This window comes from Phacochoerus africanus, chromosome X, assembly GCF_016906955.1.
Source record: "Phacochoerus africanus isolate WHEZ1 chromosome X, ROS_Pafr_v1, whole genome shotgun sequence".
In the NCBI taxonomy this organism is placed as follows: Eukaryota; Metazoa; Chordata; class Mammalia; order Artiodactyla; family Suidae; genus Phacochoerus; species Phacochoerus africanus.
This window is the reverse complement of record NC_062560.1, coordinates 18,679,525-18,699,267: the sequence shown is the minus strand read 5'-3', so window position 1 is coordinate 18,699,267 and position 19,743 is coordinate 18,679,525. Positions and strand designations below refer to the sequence as shown.

General features: G+C 50.6%; 1 protein-coding gene across 1 annotated transcript in view; it reads left to right on the top strand.

The window, feature by feature from the left end:
* The window catches only part of MAP7D2 (MAP7 domain containing 2), a 98,844-nt gene that overhangs the window by 68,578 nt on the left and 10,523 nt on the right, over positions 1-19,743 (top strand). Inside the window, exons 9-10 of the mRNA XM_047765346.1 lie at positions 11,213-11,475; positions 12,109-12,241. Coding sequence (XP_047621302.1) covers positions 11,213-11,475; positions 12,109-12,241 — 396 coding nt within the window. The remainder of the gene's footprint in view (positions 1-11,212; positions 11,476-12,108; positions 12,242-19,743) is intronic.

Here is a 19,743-nt window from a genome sequence, read left to right as displayed (position 1 = left end):
GGTCACTGTGCCAGATGCTCCAGAGAATCCCCAAAGGGATGGAACCAGTCTCAGCTCGGACCCAAGCGAGGCGGGAGAGAGATGTAGGTGCAGATGAGGACAGCGCCAGGCCTCCTGAGAGAAAGCCATCCACCTCCACGTGCTCATCCCTCAGCACTCAGCTCGGCTCTCAGCCTCTCCAGAACCAGCCAAAGCTAAATTTGCACCCTTTTCTGTGCTCACAGAGCATACCTGTGTCATTCATTCATTCATCAAATACCCGAAGAGCACCTGCGCTGTGTCCAGTGCTCCCTCGTGGAGCTTGCCGGACAGTGAACAGCCACTAGTCCCAGCAGGTGTGCTAAGTTCTGTGAAGAACAATGAACCCAGATGAGACGGCGGAGAATGGTGGAGGGAATTGCTGGATCCGATGGTCAGGAAAGGCTTCTCTGAGGAGGTGACATTTGAGTGGAGTGCCTGGCATGAGGTGAGGAAGCAGGCCTCGCTGCACTCGATCGTCTCCTGCTAGACAGCTGTGAGCACGGGGCTGGCTCGGTTTGTGGTGGTACAGGCAGTGCTCAGTCTGAGTCTGCGGCACGAAAGCTGGAGCGAAGGAGAACCTGGAGGGCAGAGTGGGGTCGGCTGGCAGGGTCACGCAGTGCTGGAGCCAGACCTGCCCAAGGACTCTGGCCTTTGCCTCCTCGTTCCTTCCCGGATGTTTATCCTCCCACTGATCAGCTCCTCAAACATTCTATTTGCTGGGCGATGTATTTCACTTGGGGAAGTTTTGAAGGATGAGGGATGCCGGCCTCTATTCCGTCCTGCAAGGGTATTGCTGCCACTTTCAGCTAAAAATGAATGGAATGGCCTTTCTTTTCAGAGCCCCTTAAATGTCATCTATGGGGCAGGCAGGACACAGTTGGACGTGCTGTGCACTGTTCAGCTGCCAGAATCCTTATCTCTTTACCAGGTGCCCTGGGGATAGAGGTTGCTCGGGCCCCTCTAAATCAAAATTACCAAGTCAAGAGGTCTAAGAAATAGCAAATGTTTCTTGATTTGAAAATGTACGGAAAGAAAGTTAGTGCTGAACCATACTGGGCAGAGGCCAGGTCCAAGCAATGTGGTGAGTCAGGTGGATTGTAAGGAAATTCTGAAAATCCAACCAAATTATACAGCAGTGAAAAAGAATGGCATACAGCTGCCCACAACCTGTGGGTAGAGCTCACGAGGGTAGTGTCGAGCAGAAAAGGGACATAGTGGAAGAATGTCAATAGTATGATTCCATTTACGCTGATTTCCCAGATGTGCAAAACCAAAGTGTTTTTAAGAATATAAATGTGGGAGTTCCCGTCTTAGCTCAGTGGTTAACGAATCCGACTAGGAAACATGAGGTTGCGGGTTGGATTCCTGGCCTCGCTCAGTGGGTTAAGGATCCGGCGTTGCCGTGAGCTGTGGTGTAGGTCACAGATGCGGCTCAGATCCTGTGTTGCTGTGGCTGTGGTGTAGGCCGGTGGCTACTGGTCCGATTAGACCCCTAGCCTGGGAACCTCCATATGCCGCAGGTGCAGCCCTTAAAAAAAAAAAAAAAAAGAATATAAATGTGGTGAAATGATTTTTAGACAAAGTGAGAAAACGGCAAACATAAAATTCAGTGATGGTGGCCTCTGAGTGGGAAGAAGGGATGGGATCTAGGAGGGGCACAGGGGGATCCTGGTATCATTCGTCTTTCTTTTGAAATAGTTGGTGCATGTGTGGGTATTTGTTATGTCATTCTTCATACATTTATGTTTTATAAATATTCTTTTATATACTCAGTATTGAAGAAAGATGAAAAAGAAACACTTGGGGAGTTCCCGTCATGGCTCAGTGGTTGATGAATCCGACTAGGAACCATGAGGTTGCGGGTTTGATCCCTGGCCTTGCTCAGTGGGTTGGGGATCTGGCATTGCCGTGAGCTGTGGTGTAGATTGCAGACGCGGCTCGGATCCCGCGTTGCTGTGGCTGTGGTATAGGCCGGTGGCTACAGCTCTGATTGGACCCCTAGCCTGGGAACGTCCATATGCCACAGGAGCGGCCCAAGAAATGGCAAAAGACAAAAAAAAGAAAAAAAAGAAAAGAAAGAAACACTGGTTTTTAAAATGGTGTCACACGCAATGAACCCCAACCAAGGTGGCATTTTCGACCTTCCCTCTGTGCAGACCAAGTGTGTGATCCTTAAAGCACACTGGAAGTGACATGGCTTTAGATGGGAGGCCTAGTCAGTCACCTAGAACTCCTATCCAGAAACCCAGACAGGCCATGTGATGTGTGGCTCTGACAGCGCGTTGTTCTCCTTCGGGGTCTCAGAGTACGTTGCTCTTTGGCGGCTGTGTGTTTCAGTGGCATTGCTCTTTTAAGTGTTCAAGTTCATTTTCATTGTTGGTTGGCATTGTTGGGTACTTGCATGGGTGTTTAGCAAACTAGCTTCCACAACACCGTCGGAGCTGTAGATGAAGCATAGCTTTCTTCTTGTAAGCTAGAGAAGGGAAGTGAGTGTGGCTGAGTGGATTTACTCAGCCTGTCTCTGCCTTTGAGTGTTGGTGCTGCCTGTACTCCTAGTTCTTCTGCCTATTCTCCTAGGAGAATAACTCCTAGAGCTATTCTCTAACGGTTTCAGGTTAGAAATGTATTCTAAGTTAGTTTGGTCATTTTGATGGGGAATGTTTCAGTTGTCCGTTGCTGCTCTAAGAAACTCCCTAAAATTTAGTGGCATAAGACAACAATTTGTTATTAATTCTCACAGCTCTGCTTACTCGGGAGGGTCTTTCTTGGGGTCTTTTGTGTGGTTGTTCAGTGGATTGACTTAGGCTCACTGGGCTCTTCTCACCTAGGGTTTTCCATGCGCCAGCTGGTGCTGCAGTGACAGCTTAGGGCCTCTCCTAAGCTTAAGGTCCAGGATGCCCCATTCACCAGGCTGGCAGTGAAGGCTGGCATTGTTGGCTGGAGCTCAACTGGGGCTGTTAACCAGAAGAGAATGCTGACATAGAGCCTCTTCATTTGATTTAGGTCTCTCGCAGCATGGCGGCTGTGTTCCAAGAGGGAGCGTCCCCAGCAGTGAGTATTCCCCCGGACAGGAAGCAGAGGCTGTCAAGCCAGTTGAGGACTCTGTCCCGGATTGGCACAGCATTCTTTCTCTGCTGCATTTGCTTGCTCAAAGCAGCGGGGCCACTCCAGAGTCCACGGGATGGGAAAATGAATCCCAAAGATCATGTGGAATGAGAGGAGATGTTATTGTGACCTTCTTTGGAAAAGATAATCTTCCAGAGATAATCACTTTCAGCAATAGCTCATATCTCTGAGGTCAGTTCTCTATCTGGAATGTAGGTTAATTTTACTTTATCATACATTAGAAATAAAACAGTACATACGAGGGAAAAAATTGAGTTGAAGTTGTATGGATGGCCCAAAATGAGCAGCTCCCACTCAGAATCCCAGGTCCATGGAAGAGTCCTTTGGTGGCTGAGGACTTGCAGTTGGTCATTACCGAGCACCATTCCCATAGGCTTCTCCAGTAGCCGTGTGGCCTGGTTATCTCTGCCTACAGATGAGCATCTACAGTGGATCAGGGCTCCCCACATTGACACTTAAATTCTTGGTTTCCTGTACCACCATCGTTCTCAGGTTTTCACATTCTCACCTGAAGTTTTTCTTAAAAAGGATGATTGCAAATGTTAAGTTATACCCCCTCCTCACAGACATACTTAAGTACTCACCCAGTCCTAGTTCTACATCTGTCAGTCTCACTAGAGGATAATTTGACTTTAGACAAATTTTTAAACCCTTGTTATTTTGAAATTGTTTCAACCCTGCAGAAGGATTACAAGACTAGAGCAAAGAACTCTTGCACACCTTTCAGCCTGTTGGCATTTAGCCATGCTTGCTTGGTCATTCTCATCCCCCCACTCATTCTCACACAGTCTCCACACACACACATACACGTGCACACATACAATTTTCCCAGGACCATTTGAGAGTAAGTTGAAGGCATCGTGACCCTTTATCCCTACGACTAAAGACATTTTTTTGTAGAACCACAGTACAGTTGTGAAAATCAGAAAGTTTAACTTTGCCGTGGTATTGTTACTTAATTTATAGACTGTGTACAGCTTTTGCCTATTGTCCCAATGCGATCCTCTGTAGCATTTTTTTTTCCTCATCCAGGATCCAGCCCTGGGTCCCACATTGCATTTAGTTGTCTCGCCTCCTTAGTCTCCGTTAAATTGGAATGGTTCTTCAGCCTTTCTTTATGAACTTGACATTGTTAAAGAACACAAGCCAGTTTTGTTTTGTTTTTTCCAACACTGCTCTTCACTTTGAGCCACTTGGCCATTTCCTCATGATTAAACTCAGGTTATATATTTGGGGCAGGAATCCGGTGGAAGGGATATTGGTTCCTTAGCGCATCGTATCAGGAGGCCATGATGTCAGGTGGTTTCATTACCTGTGATGGTGACTCTGATCCCTGGGTTAAGGTGGGATCCACAGGTTTCACTCGTTTTAAATTGTTCTTTTTCTCTCTGGAAAGTTGTAAAATGTGACCGTTATCAAATAGACGTCTCCCAGACCCCTCCCATACTTTGGGTGGGCTATGTTCACTGTGTCTGGAGTCAAGTGGCTTTGGATAAAATAGCACTAGATTCAAAGATGTTGAAAAAAGACCTTTGGGGTTCTTAGTGGCCATAAACTCACGTTCAGAAGCGTGACAGTCCTCTCCCGAGAGTTATTCTTGCTGCTGTACTTACAGAGGTATTTGCTTCTATTTCCTGCCAGTCTCGGAACCTCACTCACATGGAGGTTTGAGGTTTGAGGCACCTGCCCTGTGCATCAGGAAGGCTTATCTCTGTCACCCCAGCAAAACTTGTGAATTCCCTTTGTTAGATTATCATTGGAGGTATTGAACTTTTAAAAATTAAAGTGGAAAAGTTATTTTGAAAAAGCAGTATTAGGAATCAAATGATTTGGGTGCCAGCCCTGGTTCTCCCGTCTGATTACACTTCTTAGGAAAGGTCATTTAAGCTTTTAGGACTTTGGTTTTCTTATGTAAAATGCAGTTACTAGGAGTTCCCATTGTGGCTCAGTGGGTTAAGGACCCAGTGCTCTCTCTGTGAGGATTCAGGTTTGATCCCTGGCCTCGATCAGTGGGTTAAGGTACTGGTGTTGCCGTGAGCTGGGGTGTAGGTCCCAGATGCAGCTTGAATCTGGTGTTGCTAGGGTTGTGGTGTAGGCCGGCAGCTGCAGCTCCCATTCGACCCCTAGCCTGGGAATCTCCATATGTCACAGGTGCGACCATAAAAAGACAAATAAGGCAGTTAGTAATAATTTCCCACCTACTTCACTGGGTTATTGTGATGATCAAATAGACCCTTATTAAGTAGATGAGAACCTACTTAAAACTCTATGAAGGCACAGTGAGTTCCCCTGATTAATTTCTGTTTATTTCATCAGCCAAGTGATCCATTTCTAGGAAATTGGAGAAACGGTAACTTTGCCAGACTTCATTTGACTTGCAATAAGTTAGTGTGAGCAGGGGGCCAGAGAGCCTCGGAGCCTGCCGGACCAGCATTGCCTGGTTCAAGCTGCCCATGGTCAACAGCGCTTGCGTGTGGCCTGGCAGGGAACTAAATCCACACAGGGAAGGAGTGAGTGAGCAGCAAATTTGGAGATAAAATAGGGAACTTCTAAGATTGTATTCTCTATTTTGGTCACTAACTGTTAAAAAAAAATCCATGACTTTTTATGCTCTTCTAATTCGAAGGTCATGTTTGTGTGTGCCTATAACTGTGTGTGTATGTGTGTGTGTGTTTTCTAATCTGTTTTGTTTATTGGGCACGGGGAGTGTAAATAGACTCCTTAGTATATTGAGTTTTTTTCCCCAAGTAATCTACCTTTACCTCTCAGGTGAAAATTATTTTTAGATGTGTGCTCATAGATAACTGGCAGAGTTTTATTTTGAATAAAATCTTACAGTCTGTGGTATGAATAGAATGTACGCATGACTGGTCTGTTAAAGCAAGTTGACCCAAGGCTGCTCAGGGCTGAGTAGATCTGAAGCCATCAGAGGCTCCCCGAGCCAGGCCAGGCAGCTTTTGCTCCCTGGGATTGGAGTCCGGCCCTGCCTGTCCGTCTTACACGGACTGAGGGTGTCACTTCATTGAGCTCCATTCCCTTCTGAGAGTGAGCCATGTAGACCAGATGCATGCTGGCTTTCTGCCACGAAGCCTGGACTCTAGTGTAAACTGGGCCTGGAGCCAGTTCAGGCCTCTTCCCCACTCCCCCAGGTCCAATCCTGGGGACGCTTCTGGTGGGCGTGGTGTCTGCAGAAGAGCCCCTCGTGCATCTGTGCATGTGTGGCCAAGGCACCGCACACCATGGGCCCGGGCGGAGCCTGCCTCTTTGGGCACCGCTGAAGGAAGCGCAGATGTGGGTTCGCTGTAGGCGGGTGTCCCGAGAGCATGTGAATAGACTGGGTGCTGTGCGCCCAGCACCTTAGCTCCATCTCACCAAGCAGAGCAGTCATGCGTCCCTCCTTGGGGAGGAGGATGAGGGCAAGGAAGTAGCAATTTCCTTGTAGGATGATGCTTTTTGCCAGTCCTTTTTTTTTTTGTCTTTTGTCTTTTTAGGGCCAGACCTGTGGCATATGGAGGTTCCCAGCCTAGGGATCGAATCGGAGCTATAGCCACCGGCCTACACCACAGCCACAGCAACTCAGCATCTGAGCCTCCTCTGCGACCTACACCACAACTCATGGCAATGCCGGATCCCCAACCCACTCAGTGAGGCCAGGGATCGAACCTGCATCCGTATGGTTCCTAGTCAGATTCATTTCTGCTGCGCCACGACAGGAACTCCTATGGCTGGTTTACAGTGTTCTGTCACTTTTCTACAGTACAGCAAAGAGACCCAGTCACACACACGTATATACATCCTTTTTCTCACATTATCCTCCGTCGTGCTCCATCCTAAGTGACTAGACCTAGTTCCCAGTGCCGTCCAGCAGGATCTCATTGCTTATCTGTTCCAAAGGAATTCTTTCTTTTTTCCCCCAGTCCTTTCAGTACCAGGAATTCCTGTTTAATGAGTCAAGGTAGGAATGCTTATGGGAAGAGACGTTTCTGTCGGTGTCCTCTACATAAAGTAGCCGTCTTTCCTAGCGCCTCTCTCTCCTGATCCCATACCCAAGCGTGCTTCTTTGGCATTGCCCGCCCCTGCCCTGTAGTTGGACGGGAGCTGCACAAAGCATGAACTTGACATTCCAAAGAGTAGGTAACATGTTTTTATCTGCCTAGTGCATTAGACCAGGTCCCTCAAGACACCCTCCTGGTGGTTATAGCAACATTACAGCCTCGGATGACAGCACGAATGGAGGGTATTGCCAAGCGGAAGATCTCTTGCCATATGGATGTACAGGCTGTTTGAACCTAAATCCGGGTTTTTGCAGCTGATTAGAAAACGATGCTTTTAGTGGAGTGCTGTCATTGTGAGGTTGCAGGGCTTGCAGTTTCCCATTATAGTTCTTTTGCTTTTGATTCATTCTTATCTGTGAGGATAATTTGGATTTTTATATTATCATATATTTAATCACTACTTATATCTGACAGCTCTTGCATGCTCATTACTCTGTGCCAATTCTGACATGATTATCTGGGGGACATGGTGACCCCCCAGACTCTGCCTTAGCCACCACTGTGGCACAGGGGGTAGGGCAGAGTTGTCAGAAGTCAAGTCAGGGAGTCATGGGCTCAGACTGCAGTCCATGACCTACTTAACCTCTCTGACCCCAGCTTCCTCATCCATAAAGTAACCATAATAACTGTACCTGTCATACCAGTTTTGACAACTAAGAGACACACACATATACATGCATATGTGTGTTTCTTTTCTTTCTTTCTTTTTTTTTTTTTTCTTTTTAGGGCCGCACTCGCGGCATGTGGAGGATCCCAGGCTAGCTGTAGACGCTGGCCTATGGCACAGCCACAGCAACTCCAGATCCAAGCCACGTCTGCGACCTGCACCACAGCTCACGGCAACACCAGATCCTTAACCCACTGAGTGAGGCCAGGGATCAAACCCGCAACCTCATGGTTCCTAGTCGGATTTGTTTCCGCTGCACTACGACGGGAACTCCTATGTACATTTCTACATTTAGCAGCCTAGTGGCTGGGGTGTAGACAGCACTCTGCCGGCAGGGCTGGAGCAGGGACGCAGTTTTGGAGAGTTCTAGAGGAAATCTGGGCTCCACATCACCGAGGGAGGGATCCAGGTGCGGCTCCCTCTGAACGCAGAAGGCGCTAATGGTTACCTCTCCAGCTGAGGCTCTCGGGAGGCTCATAGGCTTGTCTCAGAGGGTGTGGCTGCCCGTCCAACCAGAGCAGCTCCGCTTTTATCTGCTTTACACAGCTAGAAAGTGTGTGTATGTGAGGAGGATCTGTGTGTGTGTCTCACCTCTGTGGGTCTCAGCTGGGGACCGTCTTTGCCCCTGAGGGGACGTTTGACAGTGTCTGGAGAAATTTTTGATTGTCACCACCTAGCAATTGCTGCTGGCATCTAGTGGGTTGAGGCCAGGGATACTTCTAAACCGTGCACAGAACAGCCCCACAAGAAAGAATGCTCCAGCCCCAAGTGTCAGTAGCAGCAGGATTGAGAAACCCTGGTACGTATGTGTAGGTCTATGGAGGAGGCTCAAGAGGAGTCTGTGTCCGACGTTTCTCTGGTCAGGGTCCAGGAATAGGCGTAGAAAACCAGGCTTATATAGTGCACGTGGAAAGAAACTCCTCGTCGTTGAGAGGTCCCTTAGGCGCAGTGGGGCCTGAATCAGCTGAGCCCAAGGTCAGAGGGAGAACAGTCTCCGTGGGCAGGGTGTCACAGGGTTTCTGTGTATCTCCAGGTCTGACAGGTTGATGACGCAAGGGAAGGCAGTGTGGCTTGTATAAAGTGATTCTTTCTGGGGTCACAGTGGTCCAGCTCAGGAGCAGACTGCCAGAGAGGGGCAGGCAGGACAGTTCACTGTGGAAGTGGGGTGTGGATGATTCCATATCAGCAAAATGGTTGATGCTGACTCAATTGAATTTTAAAAATTCAAATCTCACTTTGCTGTACAGTAGAAGTTGACAGAGCACTGTAGATCAACTATAATGGAAAAATAAAAACCATAAAATAAAAGTAATAAAAAATTCACATCTTGTTTAGGTCGTATTCATTTGGCTAAGTGATCACATCACTGTGTGGCCCTCAGCCTAGAATTGACTGAGCAAAGGTCTTCTCCTGGGCCCCAAAATTGACCTTTTTACTCTGAGCATCACTGGAAAGCTGGCCAGCATGTTATTCAGGCCACATACCACTTGAGGAGTATTTTCCAGCTCACTACCAAGTTTAATATTGATCTCATCATATTTTTTCCTTATCGCCAGGATCCGATTAGGTAACGCTTTAAGTCTCTGGTGAGAAATTGGCCTTTAATATTATGTTGAGTTGCCATTTTTATTGCTTTTTTATTGGTCAAAATCAGTTGAGTATTAGCAGTTTCATATAGTTCAGCCTGCTACAGGATTGAGAGTGACAGTTTGTCATTTACGAACAGATTACTTTATGTTCCTCCTGAAAGTACTCTGTACAAATGTCACATCCCTCTGCGAACTTCTGGGTACACTCGGCAACTGAGGCCAGGCTCGTACGTACATGGTCCACAGCCAGCGCTCCCTAGGAGCCAGGCCTGGGCCAGCACACCTGTGATGGGCCGCCTGCCAACAGACATAAGATGGGGTCCTACATTTTAGCAAAATGGTGTTTCCCTGGATAGAAATGGGCTTGTCCTCATCTTCTTTTGCATCTTTCCAGTAGCAGGAGAGATTCTTTTAAACCTTAAGAACCTCCAGAAAGACGTCCTATCTCTTCACCCTTAGGCCGATTTTTTTTCTCAGAACTTGAAGAGGAACTAGATATCAATTATATCTCAGTAAAGGTGAATTTAAAAAAGGAAGTAGGGGGGAGTTCCCGTCGTGGCGCAGTGGTTAACGAATCCGACTAGGAACCGTGAGGTTGTGGGTTCGGTCCCTGCCCTTGCTCAGTGGGTTAACGATCCGGCGTTGCCGTGAGCTGTGGTGTAGGTTGCAGACGTGGCTCAGATCCCACGTTGCTGTGTCTCTGGCGTGGGCTGGTGGCTACAGCTCCGATTCAACCCCTAGCCTGGGAACCTCCCTATGCCGCGGGAGCGGCCCAAGAAATAGCAACAACAACAACAAAAAAAGACAAAAGACAAAAAAATAATAATAATAAAAAAATTAAAAAATAAAAATAAAAAAGGAAGTAGGGAGTTCCCATCATGGCGCAGAGGAAACGAATCCGACTAGGAACCATGAGGTTGCCGGTTCGATCCCTGGCCTCGCTCAGTGGGTTAAGGATCTGGTGTTGCTGTGGTGTAGGCTGGAGGCTACAGCTCCAAATGGACCCCTAGCCTGGGAACCTCCATATGCTGCAGATGCGGCCCTTAAAAATTAAATAAATGAATAAAATAAGAAGTAGAAACATCGAAGACATTGTTTGCTGAGCGAAATCAGCTAGATACAAAGGGACCAAGACCACATGATTCCATTTCTGTCAGGTGCCTGGAATAGTCAGCTTCCTGCAGCCTGGAAGCAGGAAGGCGGCTGCTGAGGAATGGAGAGAGGCGGGAATGGGAAGTTAGTATTGAAAGGGTACAGGGTTCTGGAGATGGGGAGAGAGTGGCGGTGGTTGCACCACACTGTGAATGCCACTTAATGCCACGGAACTGTGCACTTAAAAAAGCGGTTGAGATGGTAAATGTCATGTTACACGTATTTTGTCATAGTCGGGAAAAAACAGGAGCAGGCTTGTTCATTGCCGTATGCTGAAGCCAGACCCCACCCTGGCGTTCATCTAAAAAGAGGAGATGGGAGAGTGCCCGACGCTGTATTCTTAGGTTGTCATCAAATTTCAGGGAAATTAGGACTGGCGTCATTAGCTGGGCGTGTCTGAATAGTGTCCCTTCTGCCAGGGCCGCCTTCTAGATGCCATATGCTCCCGTCAGAGCCATGGTACCTCGGGGTCTCCTGAGTGTGTGCCGCCCCTTCCTTCCAAGGAGGAAGTCGCTCAGCTTTCTGGAGCCAGGTGTCTTGGGAACAGAGGGTTCTGTGGGCAGGCCCGGTGATCATCTTCTGGCACGGTTTTGGTTTTCCAGGGCAACTTCAAAAGCGTATCCACAGTCTCCAAAGAATGTGAAGCCGCCATACCTAGGGTCTCCGGTGAAGTACCGCCTTCCTGCCTTTTCTGGCCAGGAAACACCCAAGAAGAAAGCAGACAAAGAGAAGAGCAACAAGGAAAGGGAGGGCGCCCTGGCTCAGCAGGCGGCCGGCCTGCCCGGAGAGGAGGCCCCAGAGAAGCACGTGGCGGACAGGCACGCCACCGAGAAGCACGCGAGCGGGAGGGCCGAGGGTGCTGGAGGTAGGCCCCCGTGGTCCAGCTGGTCCTCCTCCCTCTGGCTCCGTCCGCGTGGCTGTCTCGTGTTTGGGAAAGGGGGGATTCGTCCCAGAGACAGCTTCGTGCCCTCATGCTGCTTTCTCGGGCTTGCAAGTTGCCCCCCCCGAGTCCTTCCCCTCGCTCTCCTGAGGGTCTCTTGGCGGAGACTTAGGGGCTGCCCCCGCTCCTGGCTGCGGAGGCCCGCAGGGGTGCTGAGCTGCAGCCAGCCAGCTTCTGCCCTTCCCACAGAGAGGGTTTTCCTTCAGCCCTTTAAGCTTCTGTGACAGGTGCAGAGTTCACCCAGGTAGGCACTTCGGGGGTGGCTGCTGCGAGACTTGCTAGCGACCCTGTCTTCTCCTCGCCTTTCCACTGCCCTCCACCACGAAATGCATCCAGGGTCACAGCCAGCCTGTTGCAGCCTCTCTGCCCAGTGGCTGATCGTGCTAGTCCTGGCAGCATTTCCCAGGCATGCAGGGGGTGCAGGAAAAATACATAGGCCCAGGCCCTGTCCTGCTTCAGTAGCTCCAGCGCTCTGGGTTGGAGTTTTCGATTCCGAGTGGCAGCCGCCCTGTGAGTGCAGTCACTGTTTCATTGCCCTTATCTTTTTCACCAAAGCAGCCTCGTGGAAGCCCACAGCGGGCACCACTGATGCAGGAGAGGCTGCAAAGATCCTGGCAGAAAAGAGACGACAGGCCCGGCTGCAGAAGGAACAGGAAGAGCAGCAACGGCTGGAGAAGGAAGAACAAGACAGGTATGTGGGGGCACTCAGACCTTTTCAGACCACCTGGAGGGAGACTCCTGGATCTGAAGGTTACTGAAAGCCCTCATTCTCCTCAGGGACTCTACAACCAGCCAGGCCTTGCAGAGCAAAAATGGAGCTTGAGCTTTGTTTATAGAATGAGGTTTACTCTGAAAAGATAGGAGGTTCCAGATGTAGTGGTCTTGATTCTGGTTCTTGAATCATCCCCCCACCTCCAAATTATCCTGACTCACTCCCCCAGGTAAGAGACAGGAGGGTTGTGCAGAGACCCCTAGTTGGGGCAGAAGCCGACCTCATGGTCCACGCGACACGAGGGCTGGAGACTCCCATCCCGGAGCATGACCGAAGACGTCATGGCAGTGGTCCCTCCTCTGGAGGGTGTCAGAGGCATTCAGGGGGTGCAGGGAAAATACGTAGGCCCAGGCCCTGACCTGCTTCAATAGCTCACCACAGTTTGAGAACCACTGCATTGAGCACCCAGGACTCTTGCTCAAAATACAGACAGTTCTGCCTTCTCTGGTCTTAGTATTGAAAGAGAAATGCATGTTGAAGGTCAAGGTCGATTTTTATCATTAAATTGATAAGGGAGGCTTTTAGGGTAATCACAGAGGGCAGTCCAATACTATTGAGAGTTCACGTGACAGGGAGCCAGCCATGCTGCAGTGCGTCACGACCAGTGCTGAGTTTAGAGTAATAAATAATAGAATGTTCTTTTTTATCTCTTTGTTTTTTATTTTAGTTGATTTACAATGTTCTGTCAGTTTCTACTGTACAGCAGAGTGACCCAGTTGTACATACATATGCACATTCTTCTTCTCATATTATCTTCCACCACGTTCCATCACAAGTGATTGGATATAGTTCCCCGTGCAGGACCTCATTGCCTATCCATTCTAAATGCAATAGTTTGCATCTACTAATCCCAAACTCCCAGTCCATCCCACTCCCTCCCCTACCCCTCGGCAAACACAAGTCTGCTCTCCCTGTCTGCGAGTCTATTTCTGGTCTGTAGATAGGTTCATTTGTGCCATACTTTAGATCCCACATGTAAGTGATATCATATGGTACTTGCCTTTCTCTTTCTGACTTGGTATGAGAATCTCTAATAGAATATCCTTGATCCTTAAGTGACCTTGGCAAGTCTTTCATGGTCTCTCATTATACGTTTGCTGATCTGGTTTTTTAAGGGGTAGGGGGCTAGGTCTGGCTCTTCTCTTCTTCAGATCATGGACTTCTTTGATGATTTTCCAACCTCCACCCTTTTGGTCAGCAGCAGCAGATCTTTTCGCTGAGTGCTGTGCTTGGGCTGGTGTGGGTGGGCCACAGGATGCGCAAAGGCGGGTCCCAGGAGAGGAAGGTGACTCGCAGGCCCCCCAGTGACAGACCTTGAGACGCGCAGGCCCCAAGCAGGTGGGTAGAAGGCCTGTCGCTTGTGCTGGGGAAGGTGACCTTCTCTGCCTTCCAGCCAGCGCCCTCTCGTGTGTCCTTCACAGGGAGTCGGACTCCGTGTCTTTAGGGCCTCTCCTCACACGCACTCTTCCTCCTCACTCCACACTCCGGGTCCGTTTCTGTGTTGGCTTTGACCGTGGCTGGCTTGCCCTTGCTTCTTCGGCCTCTCCGCAGTCTCCTCTGTCCAGGCCTCATCCCCCCTCACGTCACCTGGGCTCCCAGCCCGAGGCCCGCGGCCCGAGGCCCGCTTCGCCGGCCAAGCCCGTCCCGAGCAGCGCCGCGCCCTCCTCTGCGCGCGCCTCCGTCGTGCTGGCAGCCACCTCTGGCTTCGGGTGCTTGGGGTCACGCTTCGCACGGCGTCCTCATGCTAAGCGTCCGGTGTGCCCACCCACCTCTGCGCTCGCTCCCTTTCTGCCCGTATCTTTTCTTTGCCTCCTTTTACCATCTGGTTCTGAAGCTAATTTCGCCTTGGTGTGTAAACCTTCGGTACTTGCTGGTACAAGGGAGGCAGGGAATCGTACAGGCCGCTGATGCCGCCGCCAGAACCGCCTCTCGTCCCCGGGGGGCTCCCGCAAGGTAAATACCCTAAAATGCGGCCCGATCCAGTCCCTCAGCTGCACTAACCACATGTCAAGTGCCACGTAGCTGCCTGGCTCGTGGCGACCACACTGGACAGCACAAATCTCTAGCACACTTCGCTCATCACAGAAAGTTGTCTGGGCTCGCGCTGTTCTAGAACCTAGAGGCACTCTTTCCAGCTGTTTTATGCTTGCCTTTGAGTGTGTCCCGCGAGCATCTCAAATTGAGCATTTCCAGACAGACCCGACTGTCCGTCTCCCAGACCGCCTTTTCCTTCCTCCAGCTGGCCTCCATCTCTTCAGGCACCCCGATCAGAAGGGTCAGAGCCAGGGCTCAGCTCTCCCTTTTCCTTCCTCCTCAGTCTCCTGTCACTGGTCACGTCTGCCTCGGCCACCTCTGGCATCTCTCTCCTCTCCTGTCCCCGCCTCGCCCCCAGTGCCTGCTCTTCTCTGAGCCCTGGCCCCTGTGGCCTCTCACCTGGGCTGTGTCTGTGACATCCTCGCTGAGCTCGTCCACTGTCCACATTGTGGCCCCAGTGCCTGTTCTCGCATAAGTGTCATTGTCCTGCTCCTGTCCTTTAACAGGCAGTGACTCCCCTGCCCACGGGAGCCATCCAGCCCCTCGGTGGGCCTTCAAGGCCTGCCACATTCTGGCCACCACCAGCCCCTCCACCTCTTGCACCTGGCTCCACACCTCCGCATCTGCTTGCACTCTGCCTCCCGTGGACTCGTGCTCCTTCTTGCCAGACGCACTTTCCACTCTCCAGACTCGGGTCAAGCCAGGCTCCCTCTCCACCACCTTTCTGGTCCTGTCCCTGTGAAAGTTCGGACCTCTCCCTCTCTTTGCCCACCCGAGCCCAGCTGGTCACCTGATCACATCGCCCCCTCATTTGCTCACAAGCCTTCTTCCCCTACTAGGCACCTTAAAAGGCTGGGATACGGTCTTTGAATCACTGGGGCTCATGCTCAGTACCCTTGCAGGGAAGGAAGAGAAGGAGGCAGAGGTCCAACCGAGGAGCCAGTGCAGTCGCGGGTTATGAGAAGGCAGGGGCCAGAGCAGGTAGTTGGCGGAGGTAGACCTGGAGCAGTGAGGATGAGTTCAGGTCAGGTGGTCCATCCATTGGACATGCACAACTCAACAGAAATGGGCTGATCCAAAGTTGATGGTGAGTTTGTTTCTTTGTTTTTGTCTTTTTAGGGCTGCATCCATGGCATATGGAAGTTCCCAGGCTACGGGTCAAATTGGAAGTACAGCTGCCAGCCTACACCATAGCTACAGCAACATGGGATCTGAGCCGCCTCTGCACCCTACACCATAGCTCATGGCAACCCCGGCTCCTTCACCCGCTGAGCGAGGCCAGGGATCAAACCCACATCCTCATGGATACTAGTTGGATTCATTACCGCTGAGCCCCACGGGAACTCCTGATGCTGAGATTTGATTCTAAGGACTTAGGAGAGTGGTATACCCAGTGACAGGTAAAGAAAGGACCAAAGGAATTTGTTTCAGAGGCTAAAAACGATCTGTTTGGTTTTTAGGTGAACTAAGTTTAAGGTGCCTACAAAATAGCCAGGTGATGAGAAATGGAACTGAAGCCTGGCGCCTAGGTGAAAATGAGAGCAATTCACTTGACCCAAAACCAGTTTTCCTCTCTCTTGCCAGAATATGAAGCTTTGCTAGCACTACGTGGGAGGTGAGACAGTACAGTACCAGACAACCAGGGGCTGGAACACAGCGGACACCTCTTGGAATAAGATCATCCTCACGCCTGCTTTGTTCTTAGAGTTGATAGTTGAAGCCACAGAAATGTAGTTGCCAGATGAGAGAATATAGAGAAAAATAAAGATACTTGAGCCAGACCGTGGAAAGCCAATCATTGTCACAAACCGTTGAGGGAAACGTCATCCCAGTCGGGGTGAGACTGCTCAGAACAGAAGGGCTGATGAGGCAGCCAGGCAGCTGGGCCCTGAAGAAGAGCAAAAGCTGGTCCAGCCCCTGCTAGCAGTGACACCGGGGCTCTGTGGGAAGCATGCAGAACAGGGCACACAGCACCTGGGCTTGTTAATGGCCCAGGATGTAAATCAGGATTCCTGGACTGGGGACAAGAATCCCTAGACCCTGGGTGCACGGCAAGGAAGGCACTGGCAGAAACTAGGAGCAGAGAGATTTTATTGGGATTCCACAGTGAGTCGTGTTAAGGAGCTGAAATAGGTGCTGAGGGCCCAGGGAGAAAGCCACTGGGGTCAGGACGCCCCCGCAAGCGAGGTCGCACAGCCAGGCTGCCGCCCGCTGTCCGTGCAGGAAGCAGGTGCCACACAGACCCAGCGTTGCATCGGCAGGCTGTCGGGGTGAGAGCTTGGCGGGGGGGCCCGTCCAGAGGCGGGAAGGGAGAGCCAGGGCCCCTCGGCCTCCTGCGCAGAGGTCCTCATGGCACTCGTGAAGGTTGAGGAAAGGCTGGTGGTCTTGGGGTTGAGGAGGCGAACGGCGGTGCGGGGCAGTCCCGGAGAAGGGCGGAGGTCCTGGGCATCGGCAGAAGGCGGGGAGGAGGGCACCGAGGAGAGTGGTGGGCGAGGCCCAGCGTTTTGGCAGGCCGCAGGAAGGTGCGTGTAGAGGGGCGAGGCCCTGGAAGGAACACGGGTGCGGGAGGGGGTGCAGTTAATAGCACCAGTGGTGGCCTTTGCAGTCCATCGCGTGTAAGCAGGAGAGGGGGCAGTTTTCTGAGCAGTAAGGCCACAGAGGAGTGATGTTTGGGGAGCCCAGGTCAGGGGGCCCCGTCTTCTCTGTGAAGTGGTCGGTGGTGGTGCCATCAATTCGGGAAGATGTCGAAGACTGAGGAAAGCTGGAGGATTGGACTGTTTGCATGGGGGCCTGGGGGACCAAGGGGGAGGGCTGGCCCAGCAGGAACTGACCCGTCAGCCTGGTCTGGGCCTTCCTCTAACCAGTGTGGCCAACCCAGGAGGACCCAGACTGGCCTCCATGCCATCCCACAGGTGCTCGGGTGGGGATGGGCAGCCTGGGGCCGCTGAGTAAAGAGGGAGCAGGAACCGGGGCTGCCCACTGCTGCCAGGGGTGGGTCTGAAGAGACGGCAGTGAGAGACGGTGAGCAGGTGGAGGGGGTGACGGCTAGGATGTTGACAGTTACGCTTTTGTTTTAGCGAACACTTCGAAGCACAGAAGGGAGGGAGCACAGTAAAAACCACATACGCACCTGGAGACGGAAGGAGTCAAAACTGAGCATGTGGCAGGGACGTGGTGCAAGTGGGAGCGGGTGGGACGAAAGGGGGCTGGCGGCTGGAGGTTGAGAGATGGGGGTCATTGCACAAAAGACCCTAACACCTGCCCAGGGATGGGGATAAGGGACGCATCCGCTGAATGATGACTGCAGTGCAGTTTTCTGGTACTTTCTACCTGGTAAGGAGAGGGGCTGGCTGTGGAGTGGGTGACAAGAACAAGGATGGGAGAGGGTGACAGAACTACCCGTGGGTCCGGTGAACTCCGGCGGGGACTCAGTAACGTCAGCAAGGGCAGCGGGGTGGGGCTGCCTGCAGCAGAGGGTGGCGGGGAAGTGAGCAAACCCGTGTTCTCTCTTGGAGAGGATTTTGAGAGACTCGGCTTCACGCAGGGAAGCCCGTTTTCACATGCTTTGAGGGAAGCAGAGTGCGGTTAAATGGAGGGAATTTCATCTGTAAGCGGGGGCTGACGGGCCTCTGTGGGGGGAACTTAGGTTGTGGATGGTGAGGGGGCTTATGGAGACCTAGGGCCAAGAGGACGTGTTCCCTGCTGCATGTGTCTGCATCCGGCACATGCTCAGTCCTCATGGTAAAATGGAAGAAACAGTGGTTTTGGGGATCCTGAGAATGAAGATGAAGTTGAAGTAGCTTGTGAATGATTTCGTAGACAATGTATCCTTTGCATGGACTTGCCTTAGAGAGTCACGGGTGGCTCCTAAAAAGAGGGATAAGAGGAGTTCCCATCATGGCTTAGCGGAAATGAATCTGACTAGTATCCATGAGGACGCGGGTTCAATCCCTGGCCTCATTCAGTGGGTTAAGGATCCAGTGTTGCCATGAGCTGTGGTGTAGGTTGCAGATGCGGCTCAGATCTGGTGTTGCTGTGGCTGTGGTGTAGGCCGGCAGCTGCAGCTTCAATTCGACCCCTAGCTTGGGAACCTCCATATGCTTCAGCTGCGGCCCTAAAAAGCCAAGAAAAAAAAAAAAGAAAAAGAAAAAAAAAAAAGAGGGCTAAGAACTGAACCAGTGTTCTGATGAGCCTTGTGGGGAACCTTGTTATTGACACATCCATTTCTTATAATCCTGCGTTGGGCATTCTAGTCTTTGATTGAAGAATCTGGTGTTTCGTTGAGGTGCGTTTCTTTCTGATTAGGCTCCAGGGCGCTACAGAATATTTGTTTTGTTTTGGGTTTATTTGTTTGCTTGCTTTCTTAGGGCCTCACCCACAGCACGTGGAGGTTCCCAGGCTAGGGGTCGAATTGGAACTACAGCCGCTGGTCTACACCACAACCACAGCAATGCAGGATCCTTAACGCACTGAGTGAGGCCAGGGATCTAACCTCTGTCCTGACAGATACTAGTTGGGTTCGTAACCCGCTGAGCCAGGGTAGGAACTCCCAGAATATTCGTTGACAATTTCAATTGTTCCAGCTTTTAGGCATTGCAATCTCTGTAGACAAAGGGTGCCTTATCATGTACCACTATAGATTTCGGCTGCTGTCTTATTAACTATGCATTTCTTCACCTTTTAAGATATTTCTTTGATGGCACATAGGCTAACTGCCTCCGTGATTGGAAGCCAGCCATTAGGATGGAAGGATGTTCTTTTTAAGTCTTGATCTTTTTATAACAATATACCAGCACCCCAGTAAGTCAGTGATACATGCTTGCAATAAAGGTAATTTCTGGGGAAAAAAGTACATATTTATAGATGTACTTAAGAGATCACTGGGAATTGAAGAGAGGACTCATTTTAAATTGTAAAAAAACTAGCATTTGAGAATCTTGCTAGGACCTGGCACTGTGCGAAGTGCTTCCCACGCATTATCTCATTTAATTCTCCCCGGGTGTCAAGGAGCCAGTCGTTTACCTGTTTTCGTTTTTAAAAGGGGCATCAGAAACGTCGAGTGACTTTCCAAAGAAAGGTCACACGGCAAGTAGCGCTATCAGAATAGTCTTGGCCTTGCCCGTGTGGCACATTGCTAGTCAGTAAGTCACGACAGTCAGTAAGTCACAATGATCCACATTTTTTCATAAATGAGGAAGGTGACACGTGAGCAAGAAGGACAAAATGTAAAAATGAGCACATAGACCTCACAGACGTTGCCCTCACCATGGCAGCCTTTTGTCATTACACCAGCCACCATTCATCTGTGGATGAACCATGTCTGAATGCCTTCTTATTTTCATTTAGCAAAGAATAAAAGCCAAAATAGATTTTTTAAAGAACGCCAA